We start from the raw sequence: 27,036 nt of genomic DNA on the forward strand, positions 1-27,036 counted from the left end.
GGTGGCACCTTTGTGTTTAATGGTCCTCATTGGATTTTTTCTTTCATAAATTTGCCCTGTCTCTTGAAGCTGGACATATTTTTAGCATCCACATCCTCTGGGAAGGAATTCCTCAGCTGAAACATGCAGCAAGAAAAAAGTACAGTCATGTGTTTGTTTCTGAACCTGCTGCTATTTTCAATCTGATGTTCCTTTGTTCAATACCCCTTCCAAAACAGGATCCATTCATTATAACCCACACTCCCAATGAAAGTCACTTATGATTCTGGTGCTCTCTGTTGTGCTGAAGGTAGCTTCAGTTACTGCTTTTCCAGGCCAAAGGTCTCAGTCTGTATTGTTTTTTTATATGGTGGCCATTCCATACCTGCGGTCGTCCTTACCAATTTTCTCTGTACCCATTCTGTTTCAACTGTTTCTGAGACAAGGGATCAGTATTTCACCTGCTTTTCAGAATGCTGAAGTCATGGTTTTACACAATGGTGTAATAACTCTTTTGTGTCGGCCTGCGTTCCGAATCATTGCTAATAATGGTGTTTCCCTTTCTGACTATTACTGAAAGTTTTGCCAAAAACTCTATGAAACCCCAGGGACTTACTCCTCAGCAGTAATGGTTTAGGTTGAGAGTCTGGCTTCTGCATGCGAACTGGAATTGCTTCCTGTTTATCGACATGGGGTTTCACTGGCCATCTCATTGACTTAGGATTCTGAAGCCCTGCGGCTCTTTGTTCTTAACCCTCTTCTTTATGTTTCTGAATAACTTAGTGTTGTCAGCAAACTGTCTATCCACCCTACTTCCTAGATAATTCATGAATCCACGAGGCAGCACAGAGCCAGCACAGGATACCTCCCATTGTTGGGTTGGTGTTTTGTTTCGGTTTGTTTTTTTAAAAGGAGGTGGGGGGTGGGAAAACTGTCTATCCTTGCACTTTGTTTGCTAGATTTTAATGGTAAGTTGTGTATGGAAACCTTCCTGTATTACATTCTGAATACTTTTTTTGATACGGAGTTTAAAAGACAGAGCTGAAAATCAAGGTACTAATCTTTGCTTATGGTCATCCATTGAATATACCTCCAGGTAAGTAAAATCTTACACTCCCTGGAAAAGTTAACATCCTGTGATGCAACAGTGCGGCATATTTGCTTTTCTGTAGCAGTTCCATTTGATTTATGTTATTTTTTAAACTAATTTAAATGTAATAGGAAAGCTATATAATATCACAGCAGTTTAGGAAGCTTAAATGCTGGAGCAGGTTCTGCAAATTTAGAGCTACAAATATAGTGGCCTTGGGCAAGATCTGGCTTTCGTTATATGGCCTCAGTTCAGTCCATATTTACAGGTTTGTTAATCTGACTGTGATATACTTTTTGTTCCCTAACCAACTGTAGCAACCATACTTAAAATTCTGCATTGCTCACCCTAACTGGTTTCATGACAGCTGTGGCAATTAATCTCTGACTGCAATTTTTGGTGTTTTTTTCTGGTTTTGTTTGTTTGTGTGTGTGTTTGGGTTTTGGTTTTTTTTTTAGGTCGGTCTCCTTTGAGGGTGCCTGGACACAGGCCTACAGACTGGGAGAAAAGATTTTTGCTGTGGGCAGGCAATTTCAAAAAACCAGAGGACATACCAGAGACTGTCTCGTAAGTGCCAGTTTTGAAGCTGTAAGAGAGACATTGTCTACGCAGGAATAAGTTACTCAAATGCAACCCCAGAGTAACTCTTCTTAAGTGGAATTGGTTTTTACAGCTGGAAAAATCTTACACTGCTGTGTTTGGTGTATCGTCTTGCAGATGAGATGACGTGAGCAATTCTGTATTGCTGAGATAATACATCATCTCTTTCGTTTGGGGGGGGGGGTGGTTTGTTGGTTTTGTTGGTTTTTTTTTCTGAAGGGATGACCAGCATCTATCAGTTTTTTCATTAGAAAAACATCACAAATCAGTTTTTACTCTTCTCTCCCAATCAGAAAAGATTTTTAGAAATATTACTGTGAGCTTTTTCCAGTGTTTTTCTTTATATGTCAGTCTCCTATTGTGTGAAACTTTCATGATACAGCTATATAATAATTGAAATGCATTTAAAATATTTATTAATGAATAACTGGAGGGCATGGGCCAGCTTTCCAACTCTTGGAATTTAAATTAACAAATAGTAGAAAGGGTCCCTAACAAAAAACATATAGTAAAAATTTCCTTGTTGCTGGTGGGAGTCCAAACGTCAATGCTTTGCCCAGTGTGAAAAGTAGAAAATAAATCCTGATGTTCTAGTTTGCCTATCTAAAATGAAGATCAAACTTAACAACAAAAGGCAATTACTAGTTTAAAAAACATTCCTGGTGGTAGTGTGGTTATCTTTTAAAACATGCTTGCAATGCTTTTAAATATATGTATTTATTTAAATTAAAAAGATACAGTAAATCTTGTACTACTTCAGTAATCTATGTAGCTGCCCTCTAAAGATACTCTGTTTGTTTGGATGCACCATGCGGGAGTTGGAAATCCACCCATGTATCTTAAGGTTTTTCTAACTGTATCACAATAGATATTGTTAAAAATTAATTCTTCAATTTTGTATTTAATCATTTTTCTTAAAATTACATTTGAAATACATAAAGGCATAAATTATTAAAACTTACTAAATTATGTCAGTTCACATATTTTTGCATACCAAGCACTTGTTACGAGTGTTTTTAAGAAAACAGAGTTAGCAGAGTGGTTGAAGTCATTTCAATGGTTTATTGAAAGGAGAAACCAACTTCTGATAAAAGCTGACCATTTTTGCAAGTGCATAGGGAATTCTTGTTTTTATTTAGGCAAATAGTTCAGCCAAAGCTGGGAAGATTGAGAACTATAAAAGCACAAAAGCTTGTTTTCCTGTTCTAAGCTGAAATAAGAGTGGGTTGTAAGAGCTTGTGGTGTAACTCAGTAATCTTGCAAGATGTGGTGATCAGAAGTAACTAATTTATTAAAAAAATGTTAATCTTGGCCACTGAATCGATTTAAAATGCAAATTGCATTCAGATAACTACCTTTTCCTCTTGTGTATTCTAACACATCCAAGGTACTTCCAAAGTTAACTAATAAGTTTTAAAATCCTACATCTGTGCATTTCAGCTTAATTGCAGCCTGCACCCAAGTTGTTCATCGCAGTTTATTAGCAAAAAAAGAAATAACCTGGAAGCAAAATTTAACTACTAGTTTAGTTACTGGTAGATGGACATGTTCCCTATGATCAGACCTCTTGTACTCAGATCAATACTCTGAAATAGTGATCAAATCGCTCTTGCCCTCCTCTTCAAAAACAAGAACAAAACTCTACAGTTCTCAGGTCCTATGTGATTTACAGTGTTGAACTACTGTGGATCCTTCGGTGTCTTTTTTCCTCCAAGTATACGGGTCAAAATGTGGTAAAAGATTCCATGTTCGTTCATGTTTGTGTACAGTGATAATTTCCCAGTTCCATTAAATTCACTATCCATGTTAGTTTTGGGGTGTAATTGTTTGGTTTGATGCATTTTTTCTTTCATCATGTGACATGAAGGCTCTTCTAGTCCTCTGTAATTTTGTAATATGCTGAATTTAATCAGTTTAATCTCCTTGAGAAGGGAGTCAGCTGCTCTTAAATTCTGCAAGAAGAGTTAAATATATAGGGTATGGGGTTTTGTTTACTGTGGAAAGCACATCTAAAAGCATTATGTTTCATTGGCCCTTCTTGCATTGGTATCTCTAATATGAACTTTAAATTTGCTGTAACTGAGATGTCATTTGGGTAGAATGATCTTCAGAGTTTAACCCAACTTAAAATAAATGACTTTTTGTTTTAACTCATCATATGTACAGGTGGAAGGATACAGTGACAGTCGTCTTGTGGAAGATTTCTGGGTTTTAAAAGATAACAGTAGACTAGGCAGCAGGTTTCCCAAAGGAGTGGTATAGCTACTGGTGTGGCTAGATAAGCCCCTGAAATAAAAAATAAAGTAAAATGATTTAAAGGAGTCCTCTGCCCAAAGCTGATGTTGGAAAGCTTACAAGCATCCATGCCTCCTTAGTGTCTTAGGAAAACAGATTACGTTAAGACTAACGATTTACTCTAGCCGGGAGGGAAGTGGTAATCGTGGGACTTTTACCAAGTTCTATTCAGAATTTCTGAGGAGTATTACATTCAGGAGCCAGTGTGTAATCTATAGTGCTATCAAATCTTGTAATAGAGGATTATTTGTAAATGCATCCCTCTCCTTTTCTTACTCTCCCCTTAGTGAACGTACATATTTAAATACTGCAGCCTTCCTCTCTGTGTTGCAGTCAAGTAGTCCAGAAAGGCAGCATTGTCTCTTAACAATTAAATAACGGAAAGTTAAAAATGTTTGGTTTGTTTCCAACTTTGAGAGGAACTCCTTTGTAACCAAGTACCTCCCAAGGTAGCTGGGGATGAGCCTTTCCCCTTCTTGTAAAACCTTTTTGTGAAAAGAGCCAAGTACAGTTAGCATTATAGCAGATTACATAGATAGCATGCCAGGAGAAATCAAACAGTTAGCCAAATGTTTTATTTGGGTCTCTGATAATGAGTCTGTTCTTTTATTATCATTTCTTGAGGATTGAAACAATCAGAGCAGCAAAGACCACACTGCGTGTGAAGTTCAGCTATGTAATGATTGCCTTGACGATACTGGGATGTATAGTCATGGTGATTAAAGGGAAGCAGGTAAGCACAGAGTTTTGGCTGGTGAGTGCAAATCAATCTTCAGATAAACTCCTCAATTTCTCCTATGGATTGTTAGTACTGTTTTGCTTTGTTTGTTTTTTTCATTTTATCACTGAGCAAAAATTAAAAAGAAGTCCTCCTAGTTCCCCAGAAGTGACCCTCATTGATTAATTTCCAAGCTGGAAAAGGGTGATGTCACTGTTACAACTACATATGCTTCATTTAAAAAAAAAAAAAAAAAAAAAAGTCTTTTTTTTCCCAGTGCAATACTTAATTTTAGCTTCCACCACTTTTAGTTTTTCTGATGGACTGTGAGAGTTTGAAAGAGAGTTTGAACCTTCTGTTGCGAGGATCGGGTAGGCAGGTAAATGCTCCTTGAGCCAGTGGGGTCCATACAGTTCACTATAAATAGCAAAGGAATCTGTTTCTCTACAGACAGACTTGAGAAAAAAGTCTTTTTGAACAGCGGGGAGATGGTCAGTAGAAACTGTTGTCTTTAATTGTATTAGAAAATAGCCTTCCTTAAGTGTGGATGGAAGAACTTTTTATCAAATTATTACTGTTGTTTGAATCCAAAAACTAATTCATAGAAAAGCTCCTGAGTCCTGTAGATGCCGAGTATCCTTCACTTGCATAGAATTTGGCAAGGTATCAGAGCTAAGTTCAGCTTATGGTAGAACTAGCTCAATGATTTAATTTGCATCACATGAAGTGAGGAAGTGTGAAGTTTTAAGATTCCAAGTGCCTTAACCGTATTTTAACAGTTGGTGAACTATTAACTTTGTGATATTTCTGTAAAGAAGCAAAGGAGTGCCTTTTGTGTACTGAAGCCAAGCTAAAGCGTCTCAGCAGCATTAGTCTCAAAGTCCAGGAATGCAAATATAATCTCTGCATCTTACTGTCATGTTGCTTTTGATAAAAATCACAGTGGTAACAGAAACACAGTCCACTACATTCTTTAAAGGATGACTGGAAGCAGAAACCCCTGAGGTTAAAGCATCTATATGGGGAGAACTGTACTTGTATGCTGCCTTTCTCTGAAGCAGTTCTGATGACAATGTTCAGATCTTGTTTCTAAACCTTAAAACTAGTAACAGAGTCTCAACCCCAGCACCACGAACCGTTGAAGGGTCAAGTGACATTTCTGCTTGTCAGCATTCCCCTATCAAAATGATGCTGCACTCTGAAACAAAACAGTGGAAAGGTTTTTCCCTGGCTTTAGCAGAAGAGATCAAACACTGGCAATTCCCAGAGCATTTTCCTCTTACATTGGAGCAGTATGAATGCAAACACCAGAAAGAGAGGAGGACAGCTGCTTTGGGACCCTTGTTTTCACAGCAGCTGGAATCTGTTATGTTTAAATTCTGATTTGTTTCAAGTACCTCTGACTTCTAAAGACCAGAGATTAGTGTTAAATACTGACTAGAAGCACAAAATACATCTGCTTGTGCCATAACAAAAAGGTTTAATTTATTCCCAGAGAAGTAATGAGTTTAAGCCAAAATAGTCTATGGGTGTTTTATTTTAACCCTCTGTCCTCCTGGCATTAAAGCTGACAGAATTGTGCCTTGGTAAGGATAGGCCAGCTATTTTGTAAACTGTTGATTCAAGTTTCATCTCTGTGGTACCCTAGGTGATGCTCTCTCCTCTTGCTTTATCATTATGCTGTAGGCTATAAAAAGGCATGAATCTCTTACAAGCATGAACTTGGAGAAGAAAGCTCAATGGAGAGAGGAAGCTACTCAGAGTACATCTGCTAAACCTTAGAGGAGGAAACGAAGAGACCAAGGTCTGGGGAAGAAAAGCTGATGTCCTTTTCAGCACTGAAAGGAGGATAGAGTCACATCTTCCCTGTATGTTAGTTCTGTACTCTCATGTTCAAGAAAGAATGAATACATTATCCTGTAATCATTAAAACCAGAAATACCTACTTGCTTTTCCCAACAACCTCTCCTTTCCTCCAAACTGTCGTCTTCACAGTTAGTGAAACAGGACAAGTGAGTAAACTCTGTAGATGGAATAGTTGTTTCCCACATGTGCTATGCACAAGACTAAGCATCCTTCAAAAGACTGTAGGAGCTGTACCTGCCTTCGTGGTCCTAATGTCCACTATGAAGTCTTACGCTCGCTCTTACCACTTACAAGAAGATAACCGGGATGCAAAAGGACAGCCCGTTCGTTTTCCACTTGTACAAACAAAATACCTTTACTGGGCAGTCACTTGCTGTCACTGACTTTTACAGGTCCCTTCAGGAAGAATGGTGCTGTATGTATTCTACGTTGTTACAGGCTGCCTAAAATATTCTGTATGTTCCTCTTTGTGTAAGGGGAGTCCTTGAGTCAGGAATAATTGTATGACCTGCATAAACACCATCAAAATGATCATAAGTTATTAGAAAATCTGCTTACCTGTTTGAGGTCCAATATATTCTGGCTGCATTTGTTTAAGTACGCGAAGGATTACTTTTGGGGAAGAATTGCCTGCCTTTGATTAAGAACAAAAGGGGGAGTGATAGTGAAATGGCATTCCAGAGAACCAGTGTGTTGCAGATGGCAGCCTAATGTTTTTTACACCAGCCAGAGCTGGTAGTTAGACGAATGTCCAGGCCACAGGAATAGAGACAAGTATTTCAAGGAATACTGAGCAACGGCTTCAACGTTATGTTATCAGATTTACTATTTAGAGGCACATGAGTATGACCGAGTCAATCGGGTATTCCTGTTCTCTGCTGCTGAGCTCTTTTTCTCCCAAACCTCATTTGGATTTGCATTTTCCCCCTTTAAATTGTCATCTGTACTTTCCTGATACTAGCTCACTGAAAAATCACCTGCCTCTAGTTTTAGAAGCAGACCCAGTAATACCTGCAAAGAGCAACTCCCAACAGTCCCATTTCCGGCATTCATCCCAGAAGAGTCACGTACTGTTCGTGCTGAGCAGCCTGCTGCAACTGGAGACCAGTATTTTTCCTCCTCTTTTCAGTTTGTTTGGAAGGAAACATAGATTGGGACTGTCAGGACTGTTTGAAACTGTTACTTCGCAGGACTGCCTCCTACCTGGCCACTGGGGACACCACAAACAAGAGGCAGACGTTTGACAGATTTAGTTTGTTAACTTCCTGATAGCGGGAGGCTGATTTTTTGTTTTTAAGCTTTTTCCTGGTTATTTTTCTCATACTACTAAAAATTAGTGCTATTGCTGAAAAAAAATTGAAAGGCCTACAAAAAATGCAAGGTAAATCTTGTCTTTATACCTGGAAAAGAAAAGCGGTACGATATCAAGTGCAGTCTTCTCTAGTACTTTGACCTTTCCTCCAGAGCTAGAAAACAACTGCTGCAGTCCACCTTTTTATGAATTGCATTTCTGGGCACTGCTTGTATTGATGAGAGGTAACCAACCAAAATCCACCCCAGAAGCTATAAACTTCAGACGATGCCACAACCTGTTACCAGATTATCTATAAGGCCATTACCACAAGCATGCTGTCAGTCAAACAGAGCAGGCTTCCACAGATTTGTCCATTCGTTTAGCACTGAATGCAAGGCGTGCTTAATTCCACTGCAGGTACGCGGACAGATCTTTCATGACAGCTCTGGTTCTTTGCCACACTGGTAAGCACACAGGTGGGAACCAAAAAAAAATCTTCCCAGATTGTGTGCCTGTGCTAATTTAAGTATTAAATGAGACCAAAAAGAGGAACATGCACTTCAGACAGTTATTTCTGGCTACCATGAAGAGAAACTTGTTTTGATTTACACTTTGTGATGGCAGAGCTTAAAACCATGCATCTCTCAAAAAATATCCCCCTTTCACAATAAGCACCTCTGAGTGCACTCTGTGAACAGAACTGGCAGGTACCACATCTAGTTTTGGAAATAAAACTACTTGGACTCATCCAGCTGGTAAAGCATTTCAATTAAAAATCTGTAAAACAACATTTAGAAAGCAATGAGTCACCAGTTTTTCATTTTACTTAAATTTCTGTAATTTTTTTTGTTTATTCAAAAGTTGAACCCTTGTCCAGTGGTTTGACAGATGCTCCATGTAAAAGTCCTTCTTTCTCTTACTCTGGTACCTCCACCATTTCAGCATCTACCACAAAACCTGTGCATCACTGTGCACATTTGTGCTTGCTTTCAGCTTCCACATCAGTTCTAGAGTTTGAAATAAGACCCTGAGCCACTGGGCTTTGTGCTGTCTCCAGCTTGCTCCCAAACATTTGCAAGTAGTTGGGTCCTAGAAAAATGATATAAATCTGTCTCAGGGAGGCAATGAAAGAAACCACCTCTTTCCTAGTGTGACGGCTTCCAAGAAAGCACTTTTAAACACAAAAACCAGCACACATTTCTGGCCTAAGCAGCCAGTCTTGCCAACTGGAGAACTTAATACACCTATTATCACCTGATTAGCTTGTAGCTTTAGCCTACACCCTTTTAACAGTGCCTGATGGAGAAGAACATACTAAGCCCTTAGAGCAGTTTTTAGTTTTCTTTCTCCCCTTTGGCTTGGCCTGTACCACCATTCGCATTTGTTCAAAAAAGGTATTATCAATCCCAGACCACATGCTGTATTTCTGTACCTTTTCCAGAGGCAACAAGTGCTTCCCAGTGCAATGATCAATCTGACAGCTTGCACACCACCTCAAAAGAGCAAGCAAGAGCCCCATGGACATGGACATAGCAGTAGATTAAGAAGTTCTGTTTATTTTCCTACTAAGACTCGGGCACCTGATGAAAACCCTTCATGTCTACTGGCTAAAATTGGCATGGGAAGGTTCTAATGATGTGTTGTAGCAATCCCAGAAGCAAAGAAATCATACAAGACATGGGGAATTACTTAAAGCTGGCACAGAGGTAAAATAGCTGTTCTGGAAATCCTCAGGGAAGCACAGAGGTGCATCACCAGGAGCAATGTCACATTTAGGAATGGGTGGTGGTTCTTAACAGTCTCAATGCTGATAGTTACAGAAATGCAGGTTCAAGAACATGTAGGTTTTCCAGGGTCAGTGCCTTCCTCCCTTCCCTTAAGACTAAGTGAAGGGACTTTGACCACCAGTAGTTGGTTGGCATCAAGGAACCAACATAGGAATTTAAGAACTGACAGCAGTTCCCTCAAATGATTGATTGCGTGTGTGCTGTCTTCCCAGGAGTCCCAAGCACTGCTCCTGGCATAGCTGGTGAGCTTTCAATAACCTTCCGCCCCATCATCTGTTGCATCCTTCTGAATCCAAGAGTGACCCTGCCTGCCATGTTCCACCAGGAACTTTACCAATAGAAAGAACAATAGCTCCTGTTTGCTGCCTCAACAAATATGCAACACTTAAAAGACCTGTGTCTGTGGAGAGGATGGCTAGGTAACAATCCCTGGTAGCCCTGCATCTTCCTTCCTCTAATGTCCAGTTTAAAATTAGACATTGATAAAACCTTAGTGTAGTAGTTTCACCTCATAACTGATGCTGCAAAAAGAACTCAGAGACTCCTCATTCTCATTAATCTTTCCATCTTACCAGCTTGCGGGGCTTTTGGAAGGTGCTTAGATTTGGTCTCCACACACAGACAGGAACAAATGCATTAGAATTTCAACTTTCAGGATAAGAGAAGAAGAAAATACGTGAGGTCACTCTTCTGGCACTACACACTGCACAGCAGAACTAAGAGAAGAACCCAAGAACCCCAACAGCTCCCCGGCCTATCCTCTACACGAGACCATGCTGCCTCCTACTGAGACACAAACCAAGAACAGATCATTCAAAACACAGTATGACCTTTAGAAAAGTGGAAGCTAGAGGCGTTCTCTGAGATAGTTCCAAAGCAGAGAATACTGGTTTCAGTGTTTCTAGTGGGAGACATATCCCTTGTTACTCTCAGGTCAGTCTAAAAAAGTGCCTTGTTTCTCAGCTGAATGGAACTTGGAACCTTTTTACAGTCATTGCCGTTCCCAATTTTTTAGCATCCCTTTTTAACAGCTGATAGCAACACTGAGAGTGTTCCTGTAAAAAAGTTTCACCAATGCCAAATATAAAGTTAATATAAATTCCCCATTTCTAATACGGATTTCTTTTTGTGCCTGTGAGCATTGCACTAGCCACACAGAATCATGTTAGGAAGTAGTGTTCAAGCGGTAACGCATAACGATCCTCAGGCTCTTTCAACAGCACTTTTCCTCCAAAAGAGAGTCCTTCACCTGTGGCCTGAATGTTATTTATTAGATGGGTAATGTTACACTACACATTTGGCTCTATTCAAATGCAAGTAGTTTACTTGCCCTTGGCTTACCAAGTAATTCTGATCAGTCTGTATCAGAGAGCTGTTCCTTTCATAATTCACAAGTCTGATCTCCCTTCCATACTCATATAATTTGCAGCCTTTGTTAGAAGTAGATTTTGTTTCCTTCCAATCTATCAGTAAGGCTAAGTAAAGCAAGGCCAAGAACTGGTTGCTGGAAGATCCTGATGGAAATACACTCAGTAAAGCACCATTTAAAATTAAATTGAGACCTATGAGTTAGCCACATTATAATCCATTTAATGTGTGCCACATTGCTTTTTGTATTGTTTTAGCTTTCAGTGAAAATATTATGCAGTACCAGTCAAATGCCTTACATGGCCTAAGTATATATGACAATAATATTACCTGTGTCAACCAGGCCTGTCACTTCAAACAAACATACCAAGTTTAAAGATTTATACTTATCTGCTCTGAATTCACATATCCACGGCAAAAGTAACAAACACTGGCCAGGCTCCTTACACAGGAAGGCACACCATTCAGCTTAAATGGACTCTTTTTTTAATTCACTCATTTAGAGGCAATTGTCATTATTTTCTTGGGGGCCAGGGGAGGGAAACGCCAATGCACCACATTGTTTTCACTAGCCTGGAAGAGAAAACACTTATATATATATAGATATATAGATATATAGAGATATATATATACACACACACATAGGTATGTGTGTGTATATATACGTGTGTGTGTATATATGTATATATACACACTAGTGTATATATACACAGAATATACATATATGAATATACAGAATATATGCACACACACTTTGCTCAGATTTGTTTACAAAATATGTAGCATTTTTATACCATCCAATAAGAGGTACATGATTTTAAACAAATCTTATAGAAATGACATGTTATTGGAAATTTACACGTAAAAAAATCCAGCACAAAAAAATCCAAAAGCTAAAACAAGATTTTGCTACTAATCAGTGCTTCTATCACCCTTCAAGAAAAGAGAAACACAGTTATTTATATGTGATGTAAAGGCAACATTGAGGGGTTTTTTTTGCTTTTTTTCAAATTAACCACCAAATTTAACCCCCTAAAATTACAAAGAATCGAAGTCCATTTACAGATCAAGTGCAGTAAACTAAATGTTCCTTCAGCACAAAGCAGCACTAGAGAAAATAACCAGGAGAGGGAAGGTGGAGGCCAACTGGCTTAGCTAGGGAGGCAGCAGGTGGCTTCTGCAGTGGCCACACAGGTCAGAGTCTCCATCCTGAAGCACAGACAGAACTGAAGACTGTATTTAAATAATGGTCACACAGAGCTGATGTTCAGGCCTTTGCCTAGCTTCTTTCAGCAGTTTGACAAGTGACTTATGTATTTTTATTATTCTGTATCCAATGGGCTCTTTTTGCTTTTGCAGTGGCTTGTCACTGAGAGGAGTCACAAGGAGGATCTTGCAGGCAGTTCTGCCACTAACGTTTACCACAGGTACAGGACACTGCAGTTGTCAGTGGCGATTTTGAAATGTTTACACTGGACAAATTTGTGTTCCAAGCATCCAAAATGGCTTGAAAGAACATACGATGCAGGGCGGGGAGCGGACGGCCTGGAAATCCATTGTGTTTACAGAAATGGAACTGCCACTTAGAATCACGTGGCATCTCCCCGGTTGCGTGAAGAGTTTGGTGTCAATGTCAGCTGAACTCAGTGAGGAGTGGCTGGCCTTTGCATCAGATGTCTGTGATCCAAGCAGGTTGCGGAGCCAAGAACATGCTGCTAGCAGAAGGGCAGTCTACAGCTGCGGACGACAGCTGTCATGCAGTCAGCGATGCCTTACGGATGTCACCTGTAGGAACCATGCGTTCCATGCTAATTCACCTGAAGTCCCGTAAACAGCAAAAGGAAAAAATGAAATGAAAGGGCCAGGTGGATCCGGGTGTAATATTACTATCCTTTGAATGTAGTGTCATTTTAGTTGTTAAATAAGGGGCTTGACCATGAGGATTCTTATTTTATCAGGTGAGCTGCAGAGGAAGCTCTTGTCTTGTGAAAATGAAAAGGAGATCTAACGCTCCTTGTGCCAAGTTTTACAAATTAAGATTTCTGTATTCAGAAGGTAATTTTTCAGAAGATAAATCTGTTCAAGTCACGCTGTGTAAAAATGTAAAGAGGCAGACAGGTATTTTTCAGCCGTAACTATAATACCAAGGACCAGACTCCAGAGCATGAAGTCAGGAAGGGCTTGATTTTTAAGGAAGGCCCGGCTGGATCATGCTGCTCTGGCAAGTGGAAGTGGGGGTAATTTCTCCATTCTAGAAGCTGGTTTGGAAAGTCATTTCTGGGGAGGTGGTAAGAGTAACCTATTCACAGGCTCTTTTTCTGTGGATGGAGAGGAAAGACTGGGAAGGTATACAAATCTCCACAGTGGTCTGCAATCCAGCTTGGGAGCTTGGTGTTGAGAAGGGGTGGGGCCAGATGTGTTCGGTATTCTTAAGAGCCAGAAAACATGTCCATTGCAGCCTGTTTTTTCAGGGGATAGAGAACTTACTCCATTATTTGTAACATGTTCTATATGCCAATAACCCCAGCTGGCACATACAGCAAAGTAGATACATTGCATGTGAAGATTTAACGCATCTCACAGCCATCCAGGGAAGAGTATGAGGAATGAATTCAGCTACGTTCTCAGAAAGTCTGAATGTCTCCCTGGACTGCAGGCACACACTGCAGCAAATACATGAGAAAGGCAGCCTTATCTTGGATGCCAGGAGTGTGAGGGCTAGTGGAGGAGGGATTATTTTCCTGTAACAGGAGCAGGGAATATCTCAAAGTATAGAAAGGTGCCTCAACTCCACAAAGATGACAGTGGAGAGGTTCAGAATCTAGAGGAGAAGGGTGATTCTGGCGACCCCTTGCCAAGGAGAGGGCATCCTGCCATGAAGAGCCAAAATTTTTCCAGACGTATGTAAGAGCATGTGCACAAGGCAAGCGAATGAGCGCAAACAGGGTTATGGAAAACACTGAGAATCACTCCACGGGTGGCTTGTGGCTCGACAACAGGATTGGCTAGGTAGAGGAGCACACAGCACAGGGGCACCTCAGAGCTGGAAGCCTTCCATGGGAGCCTCACACTGCTGGAAGATGTACTGTTGCTGGTTGAGATCCACCGGTGGGGCAATGCTGCTGTCTTCATCCTCTGTTCCAAAGTAGTGCTCAATCAGATCAAAGGCCTTCTGATAAATCTCTTGATTCTCATGGCTCTGCAGGAACTCAATCTTGTCCAGGCCTGCAGAGAAAATAAGTACGTAAAAGTTACAGCTTGGTGAAAGCATATGACCATGATCACTTTCAGTCTGTTACGAACATAATGTTTCATGACAATTCTCTCTTCAGAAGACAGAATTGTCTTTCTTCAGAAATTCTCTTTCTCTTTCTTCAGAAAGAACAGGTCCCTCTACGGAAAACTTTACCCAACTCATACTCTCCACACCCAGGGAAAACCAGGTTGAACTACAGAGTTCCCTATAACTGTGTCATGTCTTTCATACTTTCTGTCTGCCTCTATCCTCTCACTCAGAACATGAAATCAACAAGCTTGAATGTGTACAGAACAAGGCCTCAAAGACTTTTTCTGAAAAGACTTTTAGGACCATGTTTTCTGAAAGTGTGTTCACAGTGCTTTGTTTACAAGAGCTGTAACTACAGAATCACATAACTGCAAGTTAGAAGCGACTTCTGGTTATCATCTAGTCCAACCTGCAGCCCAGCCCAGCCCTACTACCAGTACTAGATTAGGTCAGCCGTGTCTAGCCAAGTCTCCAAAACTTCCAAGGATGGAGACTCCATCACCAAATGTGTATCATGCATATACAATGCAGTTAACTCATGCAACCAGTTTTTGGGAAGACATTAATCAGGTGGGCAAACTCAGGCCTTGTAGTCAGAAACAAATGAAATTAAACTATCTTTGATACCTAGGAATGATGCTGTAATGAAATCTAAGTCTTAGCCACTCTAGTAAATCTCTAATATTGGGAATCGTAGTGGCTTTCTTGTCTGCTCCTTTTACTGTACATGAAGACTAGAGGAAACAGTTCTCTGATACTCTATAGACATTTCTGCAATACTGACATGAAAAGGGAAGTTAAAAAAACTAGAATCAAGCAAGAGAAAATCCTGTTCTGATATAACTCTTCCCTGGAAGTCAAGGGAACCATGAAGGGAACCCATGGTTCATGAAACCATATTCAGTGATTCTATCCTCTTCTATACTGCTCTTGATAATCCGTTTTTATTTTTCTTAATAAGTACTTGCTGACCAACAAGGGAACTAACGTTAAGAGCAGCAGTAGCTCAGAACTGCGATGAAATGATGCTGGTACATCCCAGAACCTCAGCACAGCAAAGGCAAACCAAGAAAGCTGCTGCTGCTGCTGCCATAATTCTACAGGGCAGCAGAGAGGGAAAGGAAAGGTTTGAAACCTGAGCGACAGAGCAGCGCGCCTGAACATTTATCTGCTGTGGAGGAAAAATACTGAGGCTGAATGACACCCAGAAGCCTCCCTTCAGGGTCAAAATAAATTAAGAAAAGATCTGCACAGAGTGTTTCCAAGCTACATACAAAGATAATGTAAAAGATGGAGTACATTGGTAAATGGAGACTTGTCAAAGAACAGTTAATATCCAGATAATAGTGATGAGGAAATTAATAGAATTTGGTCTACTGAAAGTCTGATGGGTTCATGATCATTGCTTTAACCCTTGACTTCCACAGATGTTTTGCTCATACCATATGCTTCTTCAATAAGAGCGCAGTAAGGATTAATGCCAGTGCCAGTGCGTTTGGATTCCTGCTCTCCGAGCCTCAGGATGTTCTCCAGCCCATTCAGTGCTACTTGCACAATCTTTGAGTCCATTACTGTGAGGAGGTCGCAGAGTGGTTTGATGCATCCCAGTTCTACTAAATACCTGAAAAACACCACATGGAACCCAGTAAATTGCCTGCAAAATTATAACCAGTGTAGCCTTAGTGTGAAGGTCTAAGAACCAAAAGAATCAGATGAAATATCAACTCGATTGGAGAAATTCTATACATCTACAGATATGGAATAATAATTTAATTTTGTAACATAATTTTATAATTTTATAGGGATAATTTATAAGTATTTTCTATTAATGATTTCATATTTATATAAACTCTCCATTTAATATATTTATAATTTTATTATTTTATAGAAAAATTGCATATAAGCATAATGTACTGGTGTAAGTTAAACAGGAAAAACAATGCACATGATGCCTTTGTCTGAGGGGGCTGAACTATTCTCCTCCAGCCTGTTAATGCAGTTCGTTACACTCTACAATGACCACTAAGAAATGAGTTTAAAAGTTGCATTTAGTTTTTTCCACATAAGAGCAATGAATGGTTCAATTAATGAAATAAGTATTACAGCTGAAATACTTATGTGATTTCTCCCTAAAGGAATGAATGGCTCATTCACAACTCAATACTCAGTATCTCTCTGGATACAAACACTGGAAGCATACAGAAAGGTTTTCCAGTTTCTAGATTATTAGTCTGATTTTTTGCACAAACATGGTTTCACTCAATCGCACTGAAAGATTTGAAATATTTCGTACTTGATCTGTTCAGCAGAGCCTCCAGATGTTGCATTTGTGATTGCCCAAGCAGCTTCCTTCCTTGTCCGAAACTCAGCCGTTTGCAAAATATTTATGAGGGCTGGAAAGATATGGGCATCTATGACTGTCTGTGAAAAGAAATAACAATCAGGGTTATAATAAAAATTAGAAATAACTTCCTTGCCCTGAGCTAGTTAATGTCTATCCTCAGCACAACACATTAAACAATGAAACATTAACTGATCAAGGGGCAAAAATCAGGTTTCAGCTTTACATTCAAACCCCATATACTGCTGGAGTCTGTGCTTATCCCAGAAGAATTCAAAACGTGGTCAGATGGAAGTGACTGCCATATCTAATGTGTTACTTAATCATACCTTGACAGCGAAAGAATGCCATACTTCCCTTATTTTTCCAGGTAGTGAACCACTCAGCTATTAAGTCAGTAAATCACTAAGTCATTAAAATCCCCTAAACAGATCAAAAGAACTTCATAAGCCTGTCTGTCATACGACATTTCCACTGGGAGAGACAACAGAGCAAAGAGAGAACGTACTGTAAGAACTACTCAAAACAAGCAAGCACCAATATATTCTTCCCTTGTGAAAAGACAAAGCAACGGATGGTTCAGTAGTATGGTTAACTGCTTAGCTCACCAAACCGATATAAGTCAAATGAGTATTTAGTCAGCAGCTCAAAGTTTCTAGTAACTTCCTCTGGAAAGAGCCTTTTGCAATAAGACAGAAATTAAACCAGTTTAGTTACACACATGTGAAAAGGATCTGAAACACTTTCATAAGGATCATTCAAAGAAGCAAGAGCTTAGGATTACGTTTTTAAACTACCATTTTACAAATATAAGTCATCACAGAACTAGTAAAGGCAAATTCAAAGAAAGCCAAAGAGATCCTTCTCAGGGAAGAAAACCAACAGATTACATACAGCAAAAGCTACAGTCAGTTCACATTGTGGATGGTTACCCAGTGAAGAAAAAACAACTGTTTCATATTTCTTTTACTCTTCCTGTTTGTCTGGGCATCCAAACTGCGTCTACTTTATAAATCCATACCACCTATCAGCTGTATCCAGTGTTCCATGAGCCCTGTCTCCTTTACCACAGAATCTGCACTCTGGGACCCTCAAGGAAAACCACTTACACTTCCATCACACCACGTTATATTAGTTTAGGACTTTGCAAAGAATATTCAGCAAAGTCCTTAACTGGAATTTTTGAACATGAATGCTGGAAGCAGTAGGTCATAAACAGGAGCCAGCTATTTAAAAAAAAAAGACAAAATATCTTCAAAAAACAGGATGCATTTCCCCCCCGACATACTTTACTGGGAAAAACACTTAATTTGTAAAAATACACAAAAGCAACATACTGTAAGGGTATGTGGAACACGAGAGCATCTGCTTCATTAAGATTATCAGATGAAGGAGCTTTTCAGCTCAAAGGGAGATATAACTAACAGGAAAGTAACAAATAAAACACAGGGTGACACAAACCTGGTGGACAAGGGATAAGAGACACAATCACAAAGAGAGAAAGTCTCCAGTCACTAATTAATGGGCCATTAAGAAACTACAGGCACAGCTTTGCAGAGAGCCAGCCTGGACTTTGTAACTCATAAGACAGGAAAAAGTGGGACTGTACATAACTTAATAATGATTCCTTTCTTAACTATCTTACCACATAATCTCCCTCTCTAGCCTGCATGAGTGTGGTAAAGATTAGGTACTAGCAGCCCAGACCAGCGTGAATGAATCTGGGCCAGGAACTAAATCAGACCTCAGAAGAAAACGCTGCATCTGTGGGGCCAGCACCTAGAAAGGGTGGGGGTCTCGGCATCAGTAGCAGGAGGGGCCATGGACTAGGGAGCACGTGCCTGGGGCGCCCAGAAAGGGTGAATTCAGGGCCAGCAACTGGTGTCAGACCTTGGGTGAAGGGCCCCCTGCAACTGGAGCAGGTGAGGGTTCCAGCATCAGCCACTGGGGCAGGTTGACAGACAGTCCATAGGGCCCATGTGCCTGGATGCCAGCTGCTCAGGGGACTGAGGTGAAGCTGAGGGTCTCAACACCTCAGCTGGAGTGGGACTGCAGGTCACAGGATCCATGTGCCTGGCCACCAGCTCCATGGGGTGGGGGGAATTTACATGTTCTGCAAACATGGTGGTGGGAGTAGAGGAGCACGATATACATAATCTGCTGTCAAACTTCAAGCTGGACTTGGCGGCAAGGAGGAGGCCCAGGATCCAGGCATGGACAGAGGGTCTGTGCTGATATTCAAGGGATCTGCAACTGTGAGGATGCTGGAGACAAATGTGTGCATCTGTTTGCTTGCGAGAATTGAGCTGGACTAGCCTGTGAGTAGGAGACAAGTAGAGTGAGTTAAAAGAGCTCAAGATCCAGGCATGGATAGTAGATGGGCCAAGAGCCCATGCTGATATTCAAGAGATCCGTGAATGCACATGTGTAGCTGTAGACCTAGAGAGAGAAGGCATGTGTGCTTTCACTAGTGAACTTCAGTCCTGAGCATCTTGAGAGGAGAAAAGGGACTTGGCAGTCTACACTTGCATCTTATGTGAGTCCAGGTAGTGCTATACAAGGGTGTTATTCAGGTGGAAGCCTGTATAAGAACAGTGTGTCAAAGGACGTTAAGTATTCTCTACTGAAAGAGCTTGATATAGATCTAGGATAGGACACACGAGGGTATTTGTATTTTACTATTCTAGCAAAGAACAAGTCAAAAATCTCATTATTGCTTCTTAAATCCTCTCCCCAAAAGAAAATTGTTACATGAGATTTATTTCCTTAGAAAGTGTCTCCTTAGAACCACCTTCTTTAGTAAGTACTAAAATCAGAGCATGATAGCATGCAACTAAGTCAGCACACCTTAGCTGACAGACAGTAACATCCTTTGAGCCTTAACGCCAAAAAAAAAAAAAAGTTACATTAAAGTGTTTCAATTTAAACTTGTAAAATAGTAGAATTCCAGAATAAAGCGAACTAGCAATGGGAGGGCAGGAAGTGGGAGAATCACAACAGATTGCTGTTGTTTTCCTTCTGGCTCAATCAATTTTGAACTCTTGCCTTCAATGCAAAGACTGGTGGGTAAAATTACTCTTCTCAGAGCGGAGAAATCTGCATTTGAATCTTTTCAGGAGGAACTGAATTCACTTCTCGCATCTCTTGGGTGAGTGCTCTTATTTCTAATTCTACTTATTTCTATTTCTTATTCTGTTGTATAAAAGGTTATGGCCACCTTGTCTACTTTCTGCCCTACAGTGAAGCTGGCTATCTTTACCCAAGCAAGCAGGTTAAAACACCACGATGAATTGCAGCCTCTCATAAGGCACTTCACTGACAGGGACTGGCTCAAGAGAGAAGCAGATTATCAGTTACTATATTTTACGTTTCCTACTGCTTGATGTGCAGTGTAAGTGTTGTCACCACCTCACCGTAGCGAGAGTCCCAGTTAAAGGTACTTAACTGTCCCTTTGTAGTACAGCAAAGCTTTTCAACTAGCAGTCTGCTGGCAGTTGAAAGTTTCAGAGCTTAGATTTAAAAAAAAAAAAAAAAACCAAAAACAAACAAACAAAAAAAAACATTAACCAGATCAGAAGATAGTTTGCTTTACCCTTAATATTTTCACTAGATTTCAAAAGTCCAGTTAATCTCAACAAGGGTGGAAACAATCAAGCATTAACACAGAAAAAGTGCTAGCAGAATCTATTATTTACATTCTATGTCTTGCAGCCTTGACCACAGCAGTTACTCTTGAAAGCAAACTCCAATGTTTAAGGATTGCTAGCTCTGTGACATTTTACAAGGGAACAACAGTTACTGTGGAAACAGACCATGTTTTCCCTTCAATTAAATTCCTTGTAAGTGATAAAATAATAAACTACTGAAATAGAATTTGGGCTTTTTTTTTTTTCCTTCTTAAGGAAAAAGCAAACTTCAGGCAGAGCAAAACCCTAAAGGACTGTGGCAGGATGAGGTACCTAAAACTTTTGAGGATTTAGAAAGCATTAATTTGAATTACTTGACTTTTTTACTATTACTATACTCTGTGTGCCTGACATGTGGAAGCGGGTTGAAGACTAAAGTAATGTAGAGCATAAAAAAATGCTCAAGATAAGCATAGCTTTCAAACAAAATGAACACAGTTAAGCGGTTTCAGTTTAACAAGAACTTTAAAAACATGTGAAAGAAAAAAGAAATGAAAAAAAGTTGTAAGCTAAGGACTGATGTACAAACTGCTGTAGATCTCACTCTCTGCTACCTATTCAAATGTTCCACTATTCCTCAAAAAACAAAGTGCCTTGGCCATTCATGAAAATAGTGGGTATACGTGCCATAAAGTAAAGGATGTTTAAACATTCCTTCTGAGCTGCTGATGCATTGTAACGCTTGCATTTATCTATGCCCTCTAAATGTGACTGGAATTTTTCAAGCAGTGTAACAGCAGGCCAAACAGGGCAACCAAAACTTAAAGAAATACACCACAATCTGTATTGTTTTATATGGATTTTTCCAATCCATGTTACTCTTGTGCTTGCATGTAAGAACAGAACATATTAACATCCTGCTTCCAACAGCAATCAACATCAGATGCGCAGGAAAGTGCAGACTCTAGTCATGTTTATTTTTCTTTTTCCTCTTTTTAAGTATTCACAGTTGCAGCAATGAGTTCCAGTTTGGCTACACCTGTATGAGAAGACATGTTCTCATTTGTCCTAAATGCAGCATCTCATAATTTCCAATGGCTCTTCCTTCAAGGATCTTGCTCAAAACCAAAGAACAATCATTCCTCGTTCACCTTCTCAGATGCCCCTCATGTTTCTACAGCATTACGCCACATCTCCCTTCACTTGTCTCATAGTCTACGAAGTCTTTCCTCATATGGAATCCAGTCAACATTTTATGGTCCCTCCTTACCACCCACTCCTACCACATGCTCTGAAGATGGATCTACATTCAGGTCAACATTCAAGATTTATACTAGAACAAGAGTAAGGATTCCCCTTTTGGTTTTTTTTTTTTAATCCCTTTCCTGATGATTTCTAATATTTACATTGGTTTTAGGCTGCTACTACTAGGCAGGCTGCTACTACTAGGCACTGAGGTGGTATCTTCAAAATGCATTAGAAAGCTCTTTTCTGAATAAAAGGTAATCCAGAGCCCATCCTTCAATACACTAAAATAATACTGAAATTTGTGTCTAACTACATCCATCTGCATTTCTTGGCAATTAACCCCATCTTGACTTGCAACTGCAAGTCTTTCAGAAAACTGAAATAAAATTTTAATTGAAATCTGAATTTTCAAATTTAATTTGAAATTGAACTGAATTGTAATGCTTGGTCCTTCAGCAAATCTGACCCTCACTTCTGAAGTGTAAACTTCTTTGTGTTTGGTTTTTGTTTGCTTGTTTGTTTTAAATAGATGGTATCCCTGTGCAGTAGACATCCAAGAGGGTTGCCTGTCTCTTGGAAGCATACAATCCTTCTTATTTATTTTAATCAAGCTTCTTCACTTTACAGTATCTGATTTTTAAAGAGTGAAGCTGGATAAAAGTGAATTTGCAGAGTTTTGTTACATCTGCATGGATGCTGACTCAATACATTGTAGTCATTGTTAGGGAGCAGGTCTTCAGTAGCAGTATATCAAATTAGCATTTTGAGCTGGTCAATATCAAGTGAATTTGCTTCTCCTCCTTTGCGTTCCCACAAATAAACGATTTATGGTATGCAAAAATACACGCATACATTTAAGCATGCAAGTTTTGGCATCATGTGTCTACATATGATTCATCACATAAATGTGAAAGGAACCAAGTCTTATAGCGTGACTCTTTTCCTGGTCCTGCAAGCTCTCTCATTACCTTTAACAAATCAAGATTATAGTTGCTACCATAGCTGGCAGCTGTGAACATAGCCCCACTGCTATGATCTCCTCTTCCTGGCTGGAAATTTCAGTTCATAGAGGCTTCTCAGTTACTTGTGTTCCAGTTAACTTGTTTATTGATTCAATTTACAACTGCTTTTTAAGTAGCATAGCAAATATTTGTAAGCCAAAGCTACTTAACATGATGGCATGAGTACAAAACCACTGCCATCTGAGAGTCACAAAGAAAGCACTTCAGATCTCAGTTCTAATGGACTTCTATGTTGTTGACAGACACCTAAGCCTATATACTCCAAACTGTGTATAAAGCAAAAGATCCAGCCAGTTTAGACAAGGTTGCTATTGCTGTCAGGAAGAACCTGCTCTATAATGAACAGCACCTTGTTGAGGCATGTCCAGCTTTCAGGGTCCATCATACAAAAAAAAAGATAGCAATATACACTGCTGAGGTTTTCAAGCAGAATAAAGGAATTAAAGGTATTCTAGCTTTTCTGCACCCTGTGTGGTATGATATATGGGATTCACCACATGTAGAAGCTTAAAAACAGATTTCATACTTAAACACAAACTTAAACCTGAAAATGATTACTCTTTCTTTTGGTCGTCCTCAAACAAATATGACCTCATCAGCTATACCGTATTTTGATCCTAATTGAGACACTTTTGGAAGTCCTGCCACCACAAGCATGTGAAGATTTTAGACCACTTGTGCAAACTGGCATAAGCCAAACACCCATTACATTTAAGTAATTTGAGACACAGTTTGCCTGTCTAAATCACAACTCTGTGTGAGTCATATCATTCCTCTTCCAAGTCCCCAGTGTTACTATGGTCTTTTTGGAGAAGGACCTCTGATAATTCTTAGCTTGCATCTTTACCCCAATTTGTAAAAACGTATTTCATTCCAGAGTCTTTAAAACTGACAGGCAATGTATCATTTGCTACACTTGCCCATGTCACATTTCAGTAAGGATAGGAAACCCTAAAGAAGGAAAAAACACAGCACAGATCCTGTTGCTACCATGCCTAGCCATACTTCGGTTTTCAGAGGTTCTTGTGAGAATTTAAGAAATATTACAAAAGAAGTGATAAGTTTCTTAACCTGCCAACAGGAGAGAACTCCTATGACGTCTTCACTGTCAGATATGGAAGATTGTGTCTGATGTATTGCCTTTCATAGCTTTTCAACGGGTTGCGAAGTTAGACACAGAACATTTTCTGAGGTATGTGATAGCCTTTCATACCCTTCAGAAGGGTCGACAGTCAGGATTTAGCTTCAGTTGTGTAGTTCTCCTTCTGACTCCCAGGAAGATGTAGTTCCCCTTCTCCCTGACTGGGGAAGCTATCCACTGAAGTACAGCAAAGCTGTATACAAACTAGGAAATTAACAAACAAAAACTATACTTAGTGACAATCACGACTGCATCAGGATATACACATCCAACCCAAACCTTAAAAGCACAGAAATAAAGAGGGGAAAGACTGCTGTATTCCACCACACTTTTCTGTTGCCCAGGCACGGTTGATAACACACTCTGAAAGGCTTTCACTTCCACCTTTGGTGGGGAAGAACACCCCAAACCTCCTGTGCTTTAATATTAGCTACAAAAGAAAGTTCGGCACTTACTTTCACACATTTCATGCACGTTAACTTACATTGCCTTAACACCAGAAAAGGTTTACTTGATTGTGTTTTGAGTGCAAATCTAACGGTGACAGGCTGCTATCTTATCTTTTAGAAATGGCAGTGAAAGCCTTTGGAGTGTGCTACCAAACAGCATTGTAGGCAGTATGAAAGTGGAAATGAATATAGAAGTCCTTCCCTCTAACTTTATATTTCTATACTTTAGACTGGGTGGATGGAGGGAGTGTAACCCAATGCAATCTTAAACAACACTAAATATAGCTCTGTCTGTTAATAATGGTTAGGTAAAATACCTATTAGATTTACCAATATATTTCATTTTCTTCTTGGTGTGCGGAAGGAATGGCTAGATTATGACTTGAGCACTACCCAAAGTTTCCACAGTATTTTAACATCCCAACTGCTCTGGAGCAACAACCCACTAGTTAGATCAGCTGGTAACTTGCAATAGTGTGGTTTACTATGCCAGACAGACATTTAACTTTCAGGAAAAAAAGAATTACCATGTGCTGAAATTATTCTTGTCTGATCTCTGGCTAAAGATTGTGCATGTTCAAAATCCAATTAGTATCACAGAGACTGGTATAGATCTGGCTACAGTTTACGACCTCTAGTAGGAACTGTTGAGCAATTTGGAGGGACTAGGGGAAAAGGAACATAATTGTTTAGTTTAGAGATGCATCTAATACTTTAGAATTCCTTCTGTAAGGAAGGCCAATATTCAAGAAGTAATGTTTTAATTCATCACAATGTGAAATTAATTTAGAGAAAGAAAAAAATACCTCAACTCACAGATGAAATGGGTTCATCCATGAACTTAGTTAAATCAGATATTCTTCCCAGATGGGAATTATCCTTTGTCCTCACAGCTATTGAAAACAGACTAGGCTTTTATTCTCCATTTTAGCATAAGGCCATCTTCAAGAAAGACTTTACCAAATAGCATTTTCCAACTTCAGAAATTATTTTAAAGTGTTTCTCAGCTCAAATGTGTGCAATGATTTTGACATTGAGTAGGAGCTGTCTGAAGTAATACCTCAGAGAAGGAGTTTTCTGAGAAAAGCAGATCTATCAGCTCTGGAGCTGAAAGGAAGTTTCATCACACCTGGTACCCCACATGACATTTTCTAGGTTGAGACTAGAAACTAAAGAATTAGAGCATTTCTGGAATTCGTTACACATCTGTGATGAGACTTTCCTTTCAACATGAGATAATCATTGCAATTACACCTGCAATTGCCAATTTTACTTCCAAGAAACAGTGCCCTCGACATCTCTGATCAAGCATGTTGTAAACATTCTCCAGGTCCTTTACTTCAAAACTTTCCTCTACTGGGCCTCCTTCTGCAGTTCCAAAAATCTAAGCCTCATGATGGATGTGATTTGCAATATGTCATAATTACCAGGATAGTTATCTCCTGGTCAGAATCAGAAACACTTTTTTTTAATGTCATTTTTATAACTGCCAGTATAAATTAAATTGGGTACGCACTTAGGGCAGTCAGCTTTTCACTACAGAGCATGCGCATGCTCGGAGTTCGAAAGCAGCTCAATTAGTCTGAATGGGGCATGAGGGATTATTAAATTAAATACAGCTTTCACTTTTGAGAAGCTGCTTCTCACATTTTTTCCCTGGACTTGAGTAATGCATCAACATGCTTCCAACCTTGTCTGTGACACATCCTAAGGCAGTTGCTTTAAGCTGGATTCTTTTAAATCTATGTGTATTTTGGTGATATGGTTGACCCTGTGTTTTCTTCCTGGTGCAAGAATCCCAAGAAAGAAAGGTTCTACCCCCACACAACGATTCTTCTATGCAAAGTTAAGGCTTTTTTTATACTTCTGAAGAATCACCTGATAGAAATGAAGGTGCAATGTTAATGGCTCATAGCATTCATTTCCCTGTCCCTACCTTCCACCTCACCTTTCCAAGTCACAAAGCAACTCTAATGTGTTCTCAGTAGAAAGAGGGCTGATCTAAACTGGTGATACAACACCCCAAAACCCTTAAAAACTACTAAAACACACACATATATAGATGTGCCTAATGATTTTGTTTAGCTAGATTAGGCAAACTTTGTTTTAACACATGAGATTATTTCACCCTTACTTGTTTTCAAATAAAGATGTGACAACAGTTTAGAAGACAGAGGATTACCAAGGGCATAGTTAAGACTCTCCATCTAAAGCCTTGCTTTTACATGTCTGAGTAGTGGATACCAGGAGTAAGAATACTGTGCAAACAAGGACAGGCACTTACTCCTTCACTTGAACAGGGTGACATGGTACAGTGAATACTTATGGTAGAAGTCACAGAAGTGAATACACTATTGAAATAGCTTCTGGTGCACTAGAATTTAAGTTACCTGTAGGACTCTTCACAACTGTATCTCCAGTAGATCAAGAATATGAAAATAGAGATCCTGAAGTTTTGAAAAAATGCTCTAATAACAAACTCTACTTTCTATTGCCACTTCTGATACTTATTTCTTTATGGAATGACTTGTATGGATATCCGATTTTCCCAAGCTGCTCTTTTTCTAAAGTCTGCAACATTCCTATATGACTGTGCATCCTGAAGCAACTCTGATAAACTTGGGGAAAAAAACCACAAAGTTAAGAAAATTTATTGGGCTGGATTATTCCTCAGAAAGACTTAAGACTTCCCAGAAAAAGCAGAAATGGTCTTGTAGAAAGAAAATACTGCTTCCTCCCTATTTCTAAGGTGGTAGTAGCATGGATAAAGCAGCCAAAAGATTCTTCACTGCAAGAAAAGCAAAGGCAAAAACATTTTTACCTTAGTACAAGCACTAGCAACTACCTTCTCAGCACTGCTAATTGCACAGCAATTGCAATTGCTGATGCAGGAAAAAAACAGTAGTACAGTTGCTGATTTTATACA

General features: G+C 39.6%; 2 protein-coding genes across 6 annotated transcripts in view; one reads left to right on the forward strand and one right to left on the reverse strand.

Moving 5' to 3' along the window:
* Positions 1 to 8,336, forward strand: part of FAM162A (family with sequence similarity 162 member A) — a 10,091-nt gene extending 1,755 nt beyond the window's left edge. For 4 of the 5 annotated variants that reach the window (XM_035894521.1, XM_035894523.1, XM_035894522.1 and 1 more), the window contains 3 exons: positions 1,528 to 1,636; positions 4,589 to 4,697; positions 6,369 to 8,336. In XM_035894521.1, the coding sequence (XP_035750414.1) occupies positions 1,528 to 1,636; positions 4,589 to 4,697; positions 6,369 to 6,464 (314 nt within the window). In that variant the 3' untranslated portion in view covers positions 6,465 to 8,336. Of the gene's footprint in view, positions 1 to 1,527; positions 1,637 to 4,588; positions 4,698 to 5,461 lie in introns of all 5 variants that reach the window. The other variant, XM_035894520.1, reaches the window with a different exon arrangement.
* Positions 8,337 to 11,697: 3,361 nt separating this feature from the next.
* KPNA1 (karyopherin subunit alpha 1) overlaps positions 11,698 to 27,036 on the reverse strand; it is a 57,337-nt gene continuing 41,998 nt past the window's right edge. The window contains exons 12-14 of the mRNA XM_009639111.2: positions 16,577 to 16,704; positions 15,726 to 15,904; positions 11,698 to 14,222 (exon numbers count right to left, since the gene is read on the reverse strand). Of these exons, the coding sequence (XP_009637406.2) occupies positions 14,035 to 14,222; positions 15,726 to 15,904; positions 16,577 to 16,704 (495 nt within the window). The 3' untranslated portion in view covers positions 11,698 to 14,034. The remainder of the gene's footprint in view (positions 14,223 to 15,725; positions 15,905 to 16,576; positions 16,705 to 27,036) is intronic.

The sequence above is a fragment of the Egretta garzetta genome, unplaced genomic scaffold (assembly GCF_000687185.1).
Source record: "Egretta garzetta isolate BGI_Z169 unplaced genomic scaffold, ASM68718v1 scaffold85, whole genome shotgun sequence".
NCBI classification, from domain to species: domain Eukaryota; kingdom Metazoa; phylum Chordata; class Aves; order Pelecaniformes; family Ardeidae; genus Egretta; species Egretta garzetta.